Consider the following 17,302-nt stretch of genomic DNA (forward strand, 5'->3'; position numbering starts at 1 on the left):
TTAAAAAGAAACCAAATAATAAAGTCTGATAGAATAAAGGTAGAATAAGGCTGTGACAAAGATCAACTTAAAGATTTATTTTACATGTATTGTATTTATTATATAATTTTTGATATCCACTTAATGAGCACTCTTCTCCCTAATGCCAAAGTCTTTCCCTAATATGACTGATGAGTAGAAGGGATATTCATCTTTTATGTGTCTACCATCAGCTTTTCTGTGAAGTAAGTAAAGCTAAGCTTCAAGGCTCTTCATGTGCACAGGCTGCATCTAATTTTGTGTTCTAATTTTATATTTTTTTAAGAGGTCTTTACACTTTTATGAGCTTCAGGCCCCACAAAATCTGGATCCAGCCTTAACCCCCAGGGTGACATTTGCTACCTCTTGTATTATAATGTAATAGTATATGAATAATGTGCTGGAAATATATTACTTTTATAGAGAATTACTGGTATTTAGAGTCCTATAAGAGTTACTTTGCCTCCCTAACCACCTAATTACTACTAGAATACTATTTAACATTTATTCTAGTTATGTAAGCAGGGCCTCATCTTCTCTTTGCAAAATATTCATATTATAGGGTAATAATAGCACTAGTATTAATAATATCTTTAATTATGTATTCCTATTGATTAAAGGGATTTTAGTATAAAAACATATTCATATATTGAATTGTGCTTTTCAGAGTCAACATAAGGCAATATTAAATATTATTTCTACAATGGCGTATACATTTTACTATTTAGTTATCCAACTGGCCTCCTTGAGGGCAGGGGTTCTATTGTTTTACCTTTGGATCTTGAGCACCAAGCATGGCTTCTAGCCTGTAGTAGTTATGCATAATATAGTAGTCACTAAGTTAGGAGTAAACTAATGCATAAAGAAACAGGAAAACAAGAAACTCAACTTAGATTTAAATCAGGAGTGATACAGTTGCACTAAGATGTGGCAAAGGGTTGGAACTGCACGACACAGGGCAGTGTCTACCCTTCTACTCTGTGCAAGCCTGATGACACTCCCTGGAACTCTGGTCAGTAATGTTGGCAAGAAGTCATCATAGCACTACGATGTATACCACTCAGTGGCATCTGGTCAGTCTAAGTAAGCTGGTAAGCACTCAAGTTACGGCACACATACAACTTACTTAGATTAATCCTATCCATTCCACTAGTTTCTGGTCATAGACTGGACTCTTTCAAAAAAATTAGACCAGATCATTCAAGACTCATCCTCCCCATTCTCGACCATGACAATCTCAGATACAAAAAAGACTTCAGTGCTCCCGTGAGAAAAATTACCCAGGAAGAATTACAAAATACCCATTCCTTGAAAACCAAAGTAACCTGGTGGTCACTCAGAAACCATTTAGTCAACCAATTAAATATTTACAAATTTAAAAGTGAAAGAAATATACACAACTTCCATGTAGCAATACTAGTTTTTACCTGGAGAGCATTTCTTCAGTGATAGAATTCATGCCTGTATCCCAACCACTGTTTTGGTGGCAGGAAATTAATATGTACTCACTATTTTCTGCATTTCATGACAGTAATCATATTAAGAAAAAACTTAGGGTTTTCCAAATAGACTATTAGCTGTCATTATTTTCCTAAGTACAGAACTTATATAACTCTAATCACAAAGCAAGTATGTATTGAGCTTTTGCTCTAAACTCAGCACTGTGACCAGTGCAATGACAGAGACAGTATAAATGTGTCCCTGCTCTCAAGGAACTTGCAATCCAGTTAAAGAAATCATCCTAACTCTACTCTGTAATGACCTACATGGGAAAAGAATCTAAAAAAGAGTGGATATATGTACAAGTGATTCACTTTGCTATACAGGAGAAACTAACACAACATTGTAAATCAACTATACGCCAATAAAAAAAATAATGATAACAAAAAGAAATCATCCTAATTTTTATAGGACAACCGTAAGACTATCAGACTTCAGAGAAGGGCTGGAGGACTAGAAAGGTCAAAGGAGACTTCAGAGACATAAGGGGATTTTAGTTGAACCTTGAAGAGTAAGAAGAAGTTAGGTAGAAATTTAACTCATTTATGCATTCAACAAATACCTACTGAGTTACTAAAGTGACTCATTGATGGTACAAAACAATTGGGAGCTATTGGAGGTCAGGGACCTTGTTTTGAAACCAAGTCTAAAACTCTTCTAAGAGGGCAGCTCACAGTCTAATAGAGGAATCAGACAGACATATAACCAAAACATTGCAATACTGTGTAATAAGGGCTGTAACAGAAGTATGAATAGGATGCAATGGCAGCTCAAAGGAAGATGTGATATTTTGCCTGAAGTGCAGGATGAAGGAAACATTAATGCTGGAGGTGCCACTTTAGTTGAGAAAACTAAGGGTGGAAGAGGAAAGCAAGGGGAAAGGCCTAGAGACGAATGTTTCCAGGGAACTGCAAGTACTTGGCTATGTGACGAACATGGGATAACAGGTGAGGAAAGATGAGAGAAAAGACAGAAGAGGTAGGCAGAGGGACAGGTCCTTTTAGGCCAGGTCAATTCAACATGTTTACATAAGTACAGATGCTGGAATAGTAATAATATCTTTAGATGACAGTGAGAAGACTGAACTAACTGGAAAACAGTGGAGCCAGATGATTTCGAAAAGCCTTGAAAGCAAAGTAGAATAGTTCAGAAGTGGTTTCAAAAGCAAGTGGAAAACATTTAAGGTTGTGTATAAGGACATACTAAGATGAAAGGGAGAATTTAAGTAGTCTGGAAGAATGAGTTAGACCCCAAAAGAATGGAGCCATGAGGCCACTTAGGAAGCTGTGAAGGGTATTCCAGGCATCAGATGCTCTGATCAGACCAGGGTAGGGGTAGTGCAAAAGCAGAGAAAAGACGTGAGAGAGCAATATTTAGAATAAAAGAAACCAAGCCGAACTTGGTGACCGACTAGATAGGAAGGATGAGTTTGAAGCTGGGTACCTGAGAGGACTCTGGGGTCACTGTCAAGGTCTGAGAAACTGGAGGTGGATGATTTGAGTCTGAGGAGATGGAGGGACCATATCCAGTAGACAGTCAAAATGCAGGATTGAAGGTCAAATGAGAGGGTAGTGGAACTGGAGACATTCCAAGGAATGCCCTGGACACTGGGAAACTTGGACACTATCTCTGGCATTACAAAGGGACTATAAATACAGGTAACACTTGGAACTAACTTCTAGCTGTGCTAGACTGGGCCAGGGTTTTCCAACCTTCTTTTGGCAGTTATTCCTCCTCCCGTTTTTCTCCCCACAGTAAATCTGTTACATGACCCCAATACATAGTTCATACACACATGCACTTTTTTTTCTTTTTTTTAAAAAATTTTTATTGGAGTATAGTTGCTTTACAATACTGTGTTAGTTACTGCTGTATAGCAACACACACACACTTTTTAAAGATAGAATTAGTGCTTCTGGGATTGAAGAGAGTTGGGGTGGAGGGGGGCATGCAGTCCTACCTTTTTGCTCACCACGGAAATTCCTAAAGCAACTCCATAGAACCCAGACGCACAGATTTTGATTTGGAGAACGTCTTTAAAAATGCGTTAAAATAATGAGACACTTTGGTTTGCCATAAAGGAAAACACAGTCAAAAAGAAAGGTATCCTTTTTGCTATTTTTGCAAGAAAATGTAATACATATACCTGGCAACTGAAGTCTAACCTTGTATGTGTGTGCCTCTTTGTGTCCTCAGTATTCTACCCATGTTTTTATAACCCTAGTTTAGCAAACTGAAGAATCCTTTTTGCCTATATTTGTTGATTTCCAAGTTGACTGGGAAGAAATTGTTTTGTTTTGTAAGGGTAGGATCCTATATCATTAAAGCTAGCTGTTTTGAAAGCTTGTTAATCTTGAACATAGCTTCATCGGAGGAGCTGAAATACATTCATGCGTTACCCACAGATGAAAGAGTCTGCAGGAATTCACAGCAAATGGCCATGATCCCTTTTTGTATCCTGACTCAAAATTCTTTTCCCAGGAATGTACAGCTGGGTCACACTGAGTATGTTTGCTTGTACATAACGCTCTGAAGCAGCAAAAATTTACCTTTTATAGATGCTGATATCTGCTTTGGCTATTAAGTTTTTGCTATTGCTACTTCTGGACATTTGCCTGTAAGTGGCCTGCTGAGGGAATAAATTAGCTGTAAAGACAAAGGATGCTTGGGAATTCCCTGGCGGTCCAGTGGTTAGGACTCCACGTTTGCACTGTCAAGGGCTCCCGCTAAGATCTCAGAAGCCGTGTGGCGTGACCAAAAAAAAAAAAAAAAAAAGACAAAGGATGTTTTAAATGATATAGGGAAATTTTAAAATATTATAAATAATTATATATGATATGTAATGTAAAGTATTATGTAAACATTTTAAAACATTACCTTATTTAGGGGCATTTTCTTCTACCTTCTGGGAAAATCTATATACCTTCATTTACTCATTCATGCAACAAATATTAAGTGTTTATTATGTGCCATGTACTGTTCCAGGCAATAGGATTAAAGCAGCGAACAAGGAAAATTCCCTGCCTTCATGGATCTTAGAATCTAGAAAAGAACACAGACAAAAATTCCAGTGATTATGTAATTACAATTGTGATAAATGTTATAAAGGAGGGTGCATAAAGCAAAGGGACCAAACCTGTGAATGGGTTGGGGAAGGTTTTCCTAAAAAGTGGTATTTAAGCTGAGACATAAAAGATGACTAGGAGTTAGGCCAGCAAAGCGGAATTTAGGGAAGAGTGTTGCAGGGTGAGGGAATAACAAATTTGAGGCAGTGAGACAAATGGTTAACTTTAAGGAACTGAAGGAACTGATGTCACCAGAACATAAAGAGTGAGGAGGAAATGGTTTGGGATAAGTTCAGAGAGGGAGGACAGAGTCTGGATTTCAAGAGCCTCCCAGAACAAGCTACTCAAAGTGGGTCCCTGGACCAGCAGGTCAGCATCACCTGGAGCCTTGATGGATATGCAAATTTGCAGGGTCTACCTTGGACCTACTGAATTAGGATCTCTAGAGCGCAGGCCCAGACATCGGTGCTTTAACAAAGTGCCGTTTGTTTCTGTGCTGAGGACTTCTGCAATCTCTACAGAGACCTCATCGCCCGGGGGGCTGGCCCCTTGCTCTGCTCCTTGACCTGAAGGTTGTAATCTCTACTTCACGTTCTAGCACCTGCTCCTCAGTCCCTACTCCAACAGTACACCCCTCACAGCCTCTTTCTGTTGGTGTCACTCACCCTAGCAGGTGGTTCTTTGAGGTAGATCTGTTTTGAGATAGAAAACCAAGCTAATGTCTGTGGTGTCCACTTGGCCCATGGGAAAACCCACATCTTTGCCCTCACAAACTTTGGAAATGTTGGCGGTTTCCAACGCAGCCCTCTCTTCTTGCTCTTCCCTCTTGGACAATGCTAAATATCCTTTCACCTTAAAAGTTTTTGAGGCGGGCTTCCCTGGTGGTGCAGTGGTTGAGAGTCCGCCTGCCGATGCAGGGGACATGGGTTCGTGCCCCTGTCTGGGAAGATCCCACATGCCGCGGAGCGGCTGGGCCCATGAGCCATGGCCGCTGAGCCTGCGCGTCCGGAGCCTGTGCTCCGCAACGGGAGAGGCCACAACAGTGAGAGGCCCGCGTACCGCAAAAAAAAAAAAAAAGTTTTTGAGGCAAGAGCTGGGTAAAGCCTCTGTACCACCACCAACTCCAGAGGCTACAAGTCAAGATCTCCAAGGGATTCTGTAGAAGTCCCTGTCACTTGCCTACTAACCTTCTCTATTCAATCTCTCAACCTCCTTATCTATACTCCCAAAGTGGAAAAGGATCACCAGACGGAATTTTCTGAATTGTTTTACGAGTGCATTTTGAACAGATACTGAAGAATATCTACAATATGGATATATTATAAGAATAATAGCACAGATACCTGTGTGCCCACCTTACTATCATTTTTAAATCTACTGTCTTCCTGATCCTGTCCCTTCCTCCCTGCTCAGAGGTAACCACTAGCCCAAATCTTGTTTTTTCTTTAAATTTTTAACAGTTTTTCTTCATAATTTTACAACGTATCCGTATGTCCTTAAACAATATTGGTACAGAAGTATTTACAGGTGAAACGACACAAAGTCCTATATTTACATTAACATAAGTCAAGGTGGGGAAAAGTGGAAGGTATAAAAGAAACACATCTGCCGTTTGTTGAAGCTCAGTGATGCGTGCGTGGGGGTTCATAATACAGCCTCTCTACTTTTGTAAGTTTCCATAATAAAGAGTTAAAAAAATTTTTTTAATTTTACTGTTGTAAAATGCTTAAGTAAGTGGAATCATAATGTACGTATTCTTCTGCTACTTGCATTTTTTTCTCTAAAAAGTATACCCGTGATGCTGCGTGTAACTCTCATTCATTCACTTTCGTTGCTACATAGTATTTTACTGTAAGGTGAGAGAATTGTATCACTGATGTACATTTGGGTTGTTTTCAGTTATTTTCCTAATAGGAACAATGGTATTATAAATGTTCTAGCATAGTCTCCTGGTGCACGAGTATGTCTAGGCATGGAATTGCTGGCAGAGTATGTACAACTTCAACTTTATAATAACACCAGATTATTTTCCAAAGGAATTGTTTCAATTTACATTCCGACCAACATTACATAAGTGTTCTGGTTGTTCTACATTGTAATATGGATATTATCAGACATTTTAATTTTTGCAAATCTGATAGGTATGAAGGCTTCTTGTTGTGATTTTCATTTTCACAAATCTCAACTAAGGAGGTTGAGATATTTTTAAATAGGTTTATTGATCATTTAGGGTTCATTTTCTATGAGGGGTCTGTTTACATCTTTCACTAGTTTTTCTATCAGTTTGTTCTTTTCTTATTGATTTGTAAGAATTTTAAAAATATGATTAGGAAACTAATCATTTGACATTGTGTGTTATGAAAATATTCTCTCCCCATCTGATCTTTCTTTATGGTATATTTTGATAATTAGATATTTTTAACTTTAGTATCAAATTAACTGAAGTTTCCTTTACGGTTTTGGTTTTTATAGTTTGAGTCTAGTGTACCAAGAATTTTCCACCTGGAAGAACTCAATAAATGTTAATAAAAGTTAAAGCATAGACATAACCATCCCACCTGTAACCCCACACTCCTATGAGTGAAATATAGCCATTGGACATGAAAACTTAAGTTCGTTAACTCAGTAGTGGTCAAACAGGACATACAAAACACTGAATTGTGTTACAAAATCCAACATAACTTTGAGTCCTGTAAGAAAATGTCTACTATTATATACTCCAGTTGCACTTTCTATATGAAGAGTCATTCTCATGCATGGAGAGAGCTGAAGATGTCAATAAATAAATAAACTACCTTTTGGCTATTTCAGAGGGCTTACATTCTTTACTTAAGAAATCAGGCATCTAGTCCCCAAGCCTTCTTGAAAAATGAAAATGAAACAGACTAGAGGCTGTAATAATCTTAATTTGAATTCATTCACTTAACAGTCATACAACAAACATTTTTTGGAACGGCTATGTCGTGCCATACGCTGTGCTAGGAACCAGATAAACAAGTGGTAAACCAAACAAAAATGATAATCTCTGCCCTGTGGTGTTTATTGTCCAGTAAGGGAGAGAGATCTTAAACAAATAAACCTATAAGTAAACATATAATTATAAGTGATATGTAGGTTATGTGAAGTAAACAAACAGGGTATTAGGAGAGGGAGTAGTAGGAGGTGGGACAGGGACATTGGAAAGGCTGGGTCAGGGTTAACCGAAAGCTCTGAGTAATCATTCTTTTAATGAGCATTATTACTGGTGAGCCACAATAACACATTCAAATTATGTTTAGGAGTTGTTAATGTGCTAAAACAATGAGTCATAATATTTAGCCACACCATATTTTAGACAAAATAGTAACCTAAGAGCAGAATGGTGATATGTAGCTTAAAAGTCCAGTTAAATCTGAAAAATGTGTCTCTTCAGTGTCTTCATTCCCAGGCTTGGTAGCTAGCCAAATCAGCAGGTCTGGCAAGCTGTCCTTAGTGCATTAAAGATGGAGCCTTCTTTATCATTTGGACTTGTCCCATTTCCCTAGATCACTGACTCATTTCTGCTGAACCATGAATCATGTCTGGCATCCAGTGCCATTCTGTAAGTGTCATGGAGCTCTGGAGTTCTAAAAACATGCATCTGGGCAGGGTACTTCTATGAAAGCATTCCCTAACGTGGATAGACGTCTGAGGAGAGCATGTTTCCTCCTTCCTCTCAAAAGTCTTCAGAGTAGCTGGGTAAATTTTCATTTCTTTTCAGAAGGCAGCCTGACTGGTGCATTATTTCTCAGTGGGTCATGGTGTTAAAGTAAGAGTGACAGTGGTTACTAGCTGTCCTTTGGGGCTGGCTGAAGCCATCCTAGCCATCTGAGTAAGGACAAAAATGTTTCTGACAGAGAGTTTGGGCATTTGAATCACTCCACTTATCGCCTCCAGCTGTCCAATTGCTCAGAGATGTTTCCACTCTCATTTTGGTAAAGAAGAGAAATGTTATCCAAAGAAATGAGATAACCTTATAGTGTTTATATAAGGGAAGGTGTTTGTTTGTTTTGAAATATTTATATTTGTCTTATCAAATTAATACAGGTACATTGCTTAACAAGTCAAATAATATTAAAAAACGGATCATTTTCAACTATTTTTGCAGTTTCCTATTTATTCACCTCTAGATTTCTAAATTATATGCCAGTGGTTCTCAAACTTTTTGTTCTCAGGACCCTTTTACAGTCTAAAAAATTATTGAGACGCAAAAGAGGTTCTGTCTATGTGAATTATATCTATAATTATCATATTAGAAATTAAAACTGAGGAACTTTTTAAATAGTTGCTTACTTATTTTAAAATAACAGTGATAAACATGCTCATATAATTTTATGAAAAGTAACTGTATTTTCCCCAAAAAATATTTGAGTGAGAAGAGTGACATTGTTTCATGTTTTCTGCAAACCTCGTTAATGTCTGGCGTAATAGAAGACAGCTAGATTGTCCTATCTACTTCTGCACTTGGTTTGCTGTGATATGTTGTCTGGGTTGCAGTTAACTTTAAAAATCTGGCATTGTACAGATATGTAGCTGGAAGCAGGAGGAATACTTTAATAGCCCTTGCAGATAATGTGGCTATTCTGATTTGATACTACATGAAAATTCAACTGCAGTAGTTTCTTAAAGGTTAGTTGCAATGTGAAATCTGAAACCACACCAATGAACTTTTGTACCCTGCTGTACTAAAACCCTCTGTCTGTCTTGAACTTTGAATGGATAACATCACGTATTGGTCATTTGGAAAATGAGTAATGTAGATCTTCCAAATGTTGACACATTTTATTATATAATATTTAGAAACTCATATATGTTAATATCATGGATTTCATTAAAAATCTCTTTAAGTATTAGGAAGCCCTAAACTCACTATGGGAGATACAAGTTTTCCAAAACTCTAATTTTTCCTTGAAAGCTCAAATTTTTTCATTGGCAACAAATAGGATCAGTTATTTTTACTTGAAACAACAGGCTTACTTCCTTCATTTTTGAGAAAACGTCTGCCAGATACCCAAATCTGAATAACCATAATTTGTCAGCTGTTCTTGCAAGTTAAGATACTGCCTCATGCATTAAGTGCCTAGTTCAACTTAAAAAGCCACACAAGTGCTCTTCTGTATTCAGGAGAAATGCCTCATGCTACTTCCCATTTCGCCACCCAGAACGTTAAAAAGATGTGGACTCGAGGTTGAGATGCAATAAATGTAATGATTTTTACTGCTTCATTGAGGACATTTTTAAGTGAACCTGGCTTTTTTTTTTTTTAACTGCAAGTGTGGTGGTGAAGAACCCAATGACCACTACTCAGTCTTATGCTGCTGAAGCACCAGTAATTTTACCCACTGTGGCTTTTGCACCATCAGTGTAAATGTTAACACAGTGAAAAGGCAAATAATATCTTAGTATTATAGGAAAATAGTTTAGTCTTCACAGAAAGTGAAAGGGAAGAGAACCACTGTAATATGCTTATAAACCACTATTGCTTGGTATGCTGATGCTATTTTCTCTTTACTTCCTGTTCCAGAAGATGGTGGTTTAGCACTCCTTCACTAAACCAGAACCTCCATTGTTCCTTCCTTCATTGCCTCAGTATAATCATAGCACACTCTTGTTTTAAAAAATTTAATGTTTAACTTCTTGTTACTATGTAAGTATTATTTTCTGCCAAGCCCAATAGGGAAAAATGACTGCTTCCTTGCTTGTATAACTTTTAATTTTCACCTGGAGTTGATGACTGTCTCGTTTTTTATATGCTTAGCTCTGTGGTCCTAAGACAATTCATCTCAGTTTTCCAATATATTTGTAAAACATTTCCTAAATACTCTGTTCCACACAGTTAAGCCGCCAGGCCCATCTATTCTTTACCCTTCCTCCTCTTGCTCCAATATGGAGCAGCTGCTCACACAGCCAACAACTCAGCCTTCAGCCTGGGGCATCTCCTAACTGCTCAGAAGAGAGGATGCAACCTGCTGGGGGAATCTAAATGTTCATTTTCTAAACCTGCAATCAGTGACCCTATTTTAAGCTCTGTATCTCCCTCCTCCATTGTCAGTGTGTTTCCACACCCCCAAACTTGTATCTCTAAATCCTGAAACTTGCTGGGGTTTTGCTGCACAAATTGCTTTCTTTCACTGACATCCCCAAGTAGGCACTTAGTTTTCAGATTTTTCAACTCTCCTCGCTTCTCATTCTGCTTTCCAACCTTCCAAAAGTGTTTGAGGTCTCAGGTCTGCTGTTATCTCCCTTCCCATTCTTTTGGACCTTGTGCTTTTATCCCTTTAAAAACCTCCTTTATTCTCATTTTAGGGTCATTTCCAGCAGAGAGTAAAGATAAACACATGTTTTTCTGGACATTCACTATTTGTATTTACAACTACCTTGCTCTGAGGGTTTGTTCATACAAGCTCCATGCGGTCCTGCTGAGATTCATGCTTTGGAAGATTTAGAAACCCATTTCAGCAGCTGCATGTACTGCTGCTGCCACAACAGATCAAACAATGGCAGAGAATTTGATGAAGCAAATAAAATACTTACGAAATATTAACTATCAATTCTTTCCATCATTTGGTCTTTCAACAAATCCAACACAATTTTTCTGCATACCTACTATGTGCCAGGATGCTGCTGTAAGTGTGGGATTATATTGGTAAGACTGACGAGGTCCTCTCGTGGAGTTTATAACATAGTAGGGGGAGCAAATAATAACAAAGTCAGCAAGCATATAAGATAATTTCAGATAATAATAAGTGCTATGAAGATAACACAAGAGGATAATGTGAGAGTGTCTGAGGATAAAGAAGCTACATTAGGAAGAGGTTCAGGGACGGCCTCTCCGAGGAGGTGACATTTGAACTGAGGCCTGACTGATGAGAAGGGCCTATTTTTATAAAGACTGGGGAACAAGGATTTCAGGAAGTACAAAAATCCTAACATGGAGAGTAGCTTAATGTGTTCACAGAATAGAAAGAAGACCAATGTTGTTGCAACACAGTAAAGGGAGAATGATGGGAGAAGGGATCCAGCAGTCAGAGCTGGGAGGCAGGTTTGAATGTTATCCCAAGTAGAGGTGATAATTGAAACTAAGGGATGAGGTAATGGCTAAAGGAGAAAGTGTACAGAAAACTGGACTAGGCAGTGTGGATGCTGCATGAGCTTGTAAGCCACCGTCCCTACCTTCAAAGAACTTACAATTTAGTGAAATTGGTGAGACAAGACAGATTCCCCAAATAGAGGATTATAAAAGACAGTATAAGGGAGACAGGCTCAGTGCTTTGCAATGACCTAGAGGGAGGGGATGTGGGGACATGTGTATGCATATGGCTCATTCGCTTTGTTGTGCAACAGAAACTAACATGGTATTGTGAAGCAATTCTACTCCAAGAAAGAGCTATTAAAAAAAAGACAGTATATAATCAAGCCTTGCATGACACAGTATAGTTTAAAAAGAAAAAGGTAAACAATCATTGAGAATTGATGGTAAAAGGTGCTTTGCGTAGGAGGTGATACCTGAGCCAAACTGATGGATGAGTTATATTTGCAGTAGCTGAAAGGTGAGGAAGAGAATCTCAGCTAGAGAGAAACACATGAGCAGAGGCTCGAATGTAGGGGTGAATATGACATACTTATGGAACAGCAGAGAAAAGCTTAACTCTTGGGAAGCCATTGAATAGGTGAGTTTCCTTAAATGTGCTTTAGAATCTTGCTTTATAAACGGTGGGAGGGAGGGGTTCAAGCACTGAGTGGTTAGATCTCAAATTACAATAAAGATTAACGATTGCCAGGACTCCTTAATTTTTGACATTGAATAATGGTAACGTCTCCACCTAATTTCTTTTTAATATGATGTTGATTAATAATTATTACTTTAAAAATGAAAACAATTATAAAAAGGGGTACACTGAGACACCTCACCCCATCTGTCTTCATCCATCTTGTTTCCCCTCACCCCAATAGGAAGCCACTTTGATTTTCATTCCATTCTTTCCAGTTTTCCTTATGCATATGCAAACAACATGACTCTATCTTATTTCCTGCCCCCTGTTTTAGTTTCCTAGGGCTACTATAACAAAGTACCACAAACTTGATGGCTTACACAACAGAAATTTACTGTCTCACACTTCTGGAGGCTAGGAGTCCAGAATCAAAGTATCAGCAGGGCTGTGCTCCCTCTGAAACTCTGAGAAGGCTCCTTCCTTGTCTTTTCTAGCTTCTGGTGGTGGCGTTCCTTGGCATTCATTGGCTTGTGGCTGCATCACTTCAATTTCTTCTTTCAGTTGTATCATTCTTAATAGGAGCCACTTGCTAATTTCCTGAAAAAAGTGTCACTGCGAATCCTGCCATTCCTTCTCATTGTTACAACCAAATTACACCATAATAATGGATTGTTTAATGTTCTGACTCTAAGTTTGCCACAGTTTTCTTCTCAGGGAATATCTGAAGCCATTTATGTTATTAATTCTCACATTTCAGTCATGCCAATGTTCTTCCTTGCAGGTGGTACTGTGAAGGCAAGGAGCTTGAAAATTCCCCAGACGTTCACATCATCCAGGCAGGAAAACTGCACTCACTGACCATTGCTGAAGCCTTTGAAGAGGACACAGGACGCTATTCCTGCTTTGCTTCTAACATCTATGGGACAGATTCAACTTCTGCTGAGATTTACATAGAAGGTAAAGCAAAATACTCTTGGAGCATGGCACTTACAGTAAGATATATAGTTATAATAAATAAGTATTTATTGAGGGCCTGCTCTACCACACACTCTTCAGTGGGGATAACAGCATTGAGCCAAACAGACAAAAATCCCTACGTTCGTGGATAGATGGCATTTACATTGTAATAGGAGAGACAGAAAATAAATGAGATAAATAAAATATATAATATGTTAGGTACATGAAATGATTCTGATCATCAGTTTCAATGTGTGTGTGTCTCATGGGGGAGGCGGTTCCCACACCAGCAACAAGCAATTCTTCACGGCACCAATTTGGTTTCCTACAGTTTAACTCAATTCTGACCCATCTACCTGGAGATGGGTGTCAGATCCAAGAAGTTAAGGGCTCAGTCCCACAAGACTGCTCACCCCCACCCCCTTCAGATGCCAATCACACGCAGTAGGTGGACAGGTTACCCACAACTTTTGTCTGACTTGGCTACAAATTGGAGGTTCTCACAAACCCCTCTTCAGGTTCAATTAATTTGCTAGGGTCGTTCACAGAACTCAGGGAAACACTTAATTATTTTTACCGGTTTACTACAGGGTGTGATAAAGGATATAGATGAACAGTCAGATGAAGAGATACAGAGGGCGAGGTGGGAGGGTCCTGAGCACAGAAGCTCTGTCCCCGTGGAGTTGGGGTGCGTCACCCTCCCAGTGTGCTTACGTTCACCAACCTAGAAGCTCTCCAAACCCCATACTATTAGAATTTTATGGAGGTGTCCTCACACAGGCATGATCAACTATTAACTCCATTTCCTGCCCTTCTAACCTTTCTGGAGTATGAGGTGTGGGGCTGAAAATTCCAAGCGTCAAAATTATGGCTTGGTTTTCGGGTGACCAGCCCGCACCCAGGAGCCATCCCGAGTCACCTCATTAGAACAAAGGACGCTTCCAGTGCTCTCATCACTTAGGAATTTATTAGAGTTTTAGGAGCCCTGTGTCAGGGACCTGGTCAAAGACAAGTATTAGAACAAGAGATGCTCCTAAGTGCTCATCACTTAGGGAATAATAAGGCTTTTAGAAGCTCTGTGCCAGGAACCAGGGGCAGAGACCAAAATATATGTTTTCTGTTATCTTACAGCATATATGAGCATATGAAAGAAATAGAAAGCAAGGAAAAGGGATAGGAAGTATGTGTATGTATATATGTGGCGTGTGTGTTTGCATGCATGTGTGTGTGTGTGTGTGTACAGGCGGATGTACAAGACCTCACTCACCAGGTGACATATAAATGAAGACCTGAAGGAACTGAGGGAGTGAGCCACAAAGATAGATATTCAAGGGAAAAACATTCTAGGCAGAGAAATCAGTAAGTGCAGTGGCCCAGAAGAGGGAGTGTGTCTGTCTTAGGGGACGGAGATGAGCAGTTGAGGTCAGAAGTTCAAGATGGGGTGAAGGTGAGAGGAAGCAGGTGAGCAGATCATGTAGGTCCTCACGGGTCACTGCAAGGACCTGGCTTTTACTCTGAAGGAGATGGGAAGCTCTGGAGGATTCTAGGCAGAGATGTGACATGATCGGACTTAGTTTTTAACAGGGCCACTCTGGCTCCTGGTTGAAAATATACCAAAAGGAGCAGAAGCAGGGAGACCATTTGGGAGCCTTGGAAAGGCATTTATATCAGGACCAAAATTAGATGACTAATTTTAGGGAACAAATCAATTTATTTACCTGTATATTGACCTCAGTTTTTGTATTTATTTATTTATTTATGGCTAAGTTGGGTTTTTGTTGCTGCGAGTGGGCTTTCTCTAGTTGCGGCGAGCGGGGGCTACTCTTTGTTGCGGTGCGCGGGTTCTCATTGCGGTGGCTTCTCTTGTTGCGGAGCATGGGCTCTAGGCACACGGGCTTCAGTAGTTGTGGCACGTGGGCTCTAGAGCACAGGCTCAGTAGTTGCGGCTCACGGGCTTAGTTGCTCTGCGGCATGTGGGATTATTCCACACTAGGGCTCAAACCTGTGTCCCCTGCATTGGCAGGTGGATTCTTAACCACTGCACCACCAGAGAAGCCCTGGGAGCCATTCTTTGGTACTTTTATCATCTCTAATACCTTATGTATGCCTTGCTTTTAGCACTTAAATATTGTATTATTATGGTATAAAGGCAGGAACTGTCTCATTCTTCTTTATATCTCCAACACCTTATATAGTACCAAGTACATAGTGGTTATTTAATAAACTTTTATTGAATAGATGATTGAATAATGATAATAACAATGAATAATATATGAATAGAAGTGTGTTACATGTTCTCATCCTCAAATATTTGGAGTACAATAAATACCTCCAGATTTAGCTGTGTGATATCTTCCTGGAATTCACTATCTTGAGAAGCAAAGCCAGGATCAAAGCTCTGCTAACAGTGCTGAGATTGGATTGCTGATTTTTAAAAATTTGTAGTAACAGAGCTTCAAACACTCCCACTCCCAAGATGAAATGTGACTTGTTAATATTAGGACTGGATGGAAGAGCATCCACCTACACCTACAACGTTTGGAATCTAATGTAATCCCTTCTTTTATTTAATCTATGTAGGCCAAGAGCAAGAGGATTTATGGACACCACAGAATGTCTGCAAAGACTGCTCTGTTAGTCTAAAGGCATCAGCAGGTGTTTTATATACAAGAACACGTGGAATTTGGACCAGTTAATTTGAACTCTGTCACTAACTAGCCATGTGACCTGAGCAAGTACTTCAACTACTAAGGGTCTAGTTCCTCATCTGTAAACTACGTGTTAGTTTAGGTAATCACTGAGATTATTTCTAGGTCTAAAATTCTATAGGTCTTCAAATGCCTAGGAACCAGTTTAAGAAATTTTTTTTTAGGGGTCTTCCCTGGTGGCACAGTGGTTAGGACTCTGCACTCCCAATGCAGGGGGCCTGGGTTCGATCCCTGGTCAGGGAACTAGATCCCACATGCATGCCGCAAGAGTTCACATGCCACAACTAAGGAGCCCACGAGCCGCAACTAAAACCCAGCACAACCAAATAAAAATAAATAAATAAATAAATACATTAAAAAAAATTTTTTTTAAATTACATGTCTTATTTTTATTTTTCCAGGGGTTTCTTCTTCTGACTCAGAAGGGGACCCTAACAAGGACGAAATGAATCGGTAATTCCAATTTTCTATCTTATTTAGCATGCTCAGGTCCTGAGAAAGCTGCTAATTGTTTAGTAGAACTTGAAGAGGGGGGCTCCAGGGTTTGACCTCAAAAAAAAATAAGATTGGGTGGATTTGGAGAAAATGCTATATCTTTTGCTTGTTGCTGCTTAAAAGATTAATTTTAATATTCCCAATATTTTAAAAATGAAGTATCACGTATGAAATATCATCATACTTATATGTAAAGAGTAAAAAACAAATAACTCAGTGGTTAAAAAAAAATTCATGTTTTCTAACTAAATAATAGTATTCAAAATAACACACAGTCTGGTGAACAAAAATTATATGTATGAGTGATCTGGGCAAGACACAGCCTTTTTGCTAAACGATTGTATTGGGTAGTGAACAAAGTTACATTACTTTCCACAACCATTGGTTAAGCACCTCCTCTACACCAGGAACTTCACTAGATGCACTGGGTACTAAGAAAAATCAGATGCTTCCTGCCTTCAAGAGGCTCACAGTCTAGGAGAGGGAAATATATGCATAGCAAATATAGCAAAAGATGTATACCACACATATAGACAGTAAGAGTAATAAAGTGTAATAGACTATGATATAACCGTGTGCAGGGTTTAAGGACTTGGCACAAAGGGCTCTTTATTGGTTGGGGAGGGAAAGAGAGATCAGGAAAGGCTTCACAGAGTTGGTGACCTTGAGCTGGGTCTTAAAAGAGCAGTAGGTGGACACCCCCGAACAAGGGAGGAAAGGGTATTTCGGGAAGAGGAGACTGTGGACAGAAGGCATGGGAACTAGAAACAGACACAACAGCCATCCCTTGAGACTACCTGAAACATGGGCAATGTCTGGAAGACAGGTT

The 17,302-nt window shown here is 39.2% G+C and overlaps 1 protein-coding gene across 2 annotated transcripts in view; it reads left to right on the plus strand.

Annotated features, from left to right (window-relative positions):
- Positions 1–17,302, plus strand: part of MYPN (myopalladin) — an 82,868-nt gene that overhangs the window by 13,719 nt on the left and 51,847 nt on the right. For both annotated transcript variants that reach the window (XM_082673195.1, XM_082673194.1), the window contains 2 exons: positions 13,095–13,270; positions 16,380–16,431. In XM_082673195.1, the coding sequence (XP_082529321.1) occupies positions 13,095–13,270; positions 16,380–16,431 (228 nt within the window). The remainder of the gene's footprint in view (positions 1–13,094; positions 13,271–16,379; positions 16,432–17,302) is intronic.

This window comes from Grampus griseus (genome assembly GCF_964374135.1).
Source record: "Grampus griseus genome assembly, chromosome: 16".
In the NCBI taxonomy this organism is placed as follows: Eukaryota; Metazoa; Chordata; class Mammalia; order Artiodactyla; family Delphinidae; genus Grampus; species Grampus griseus.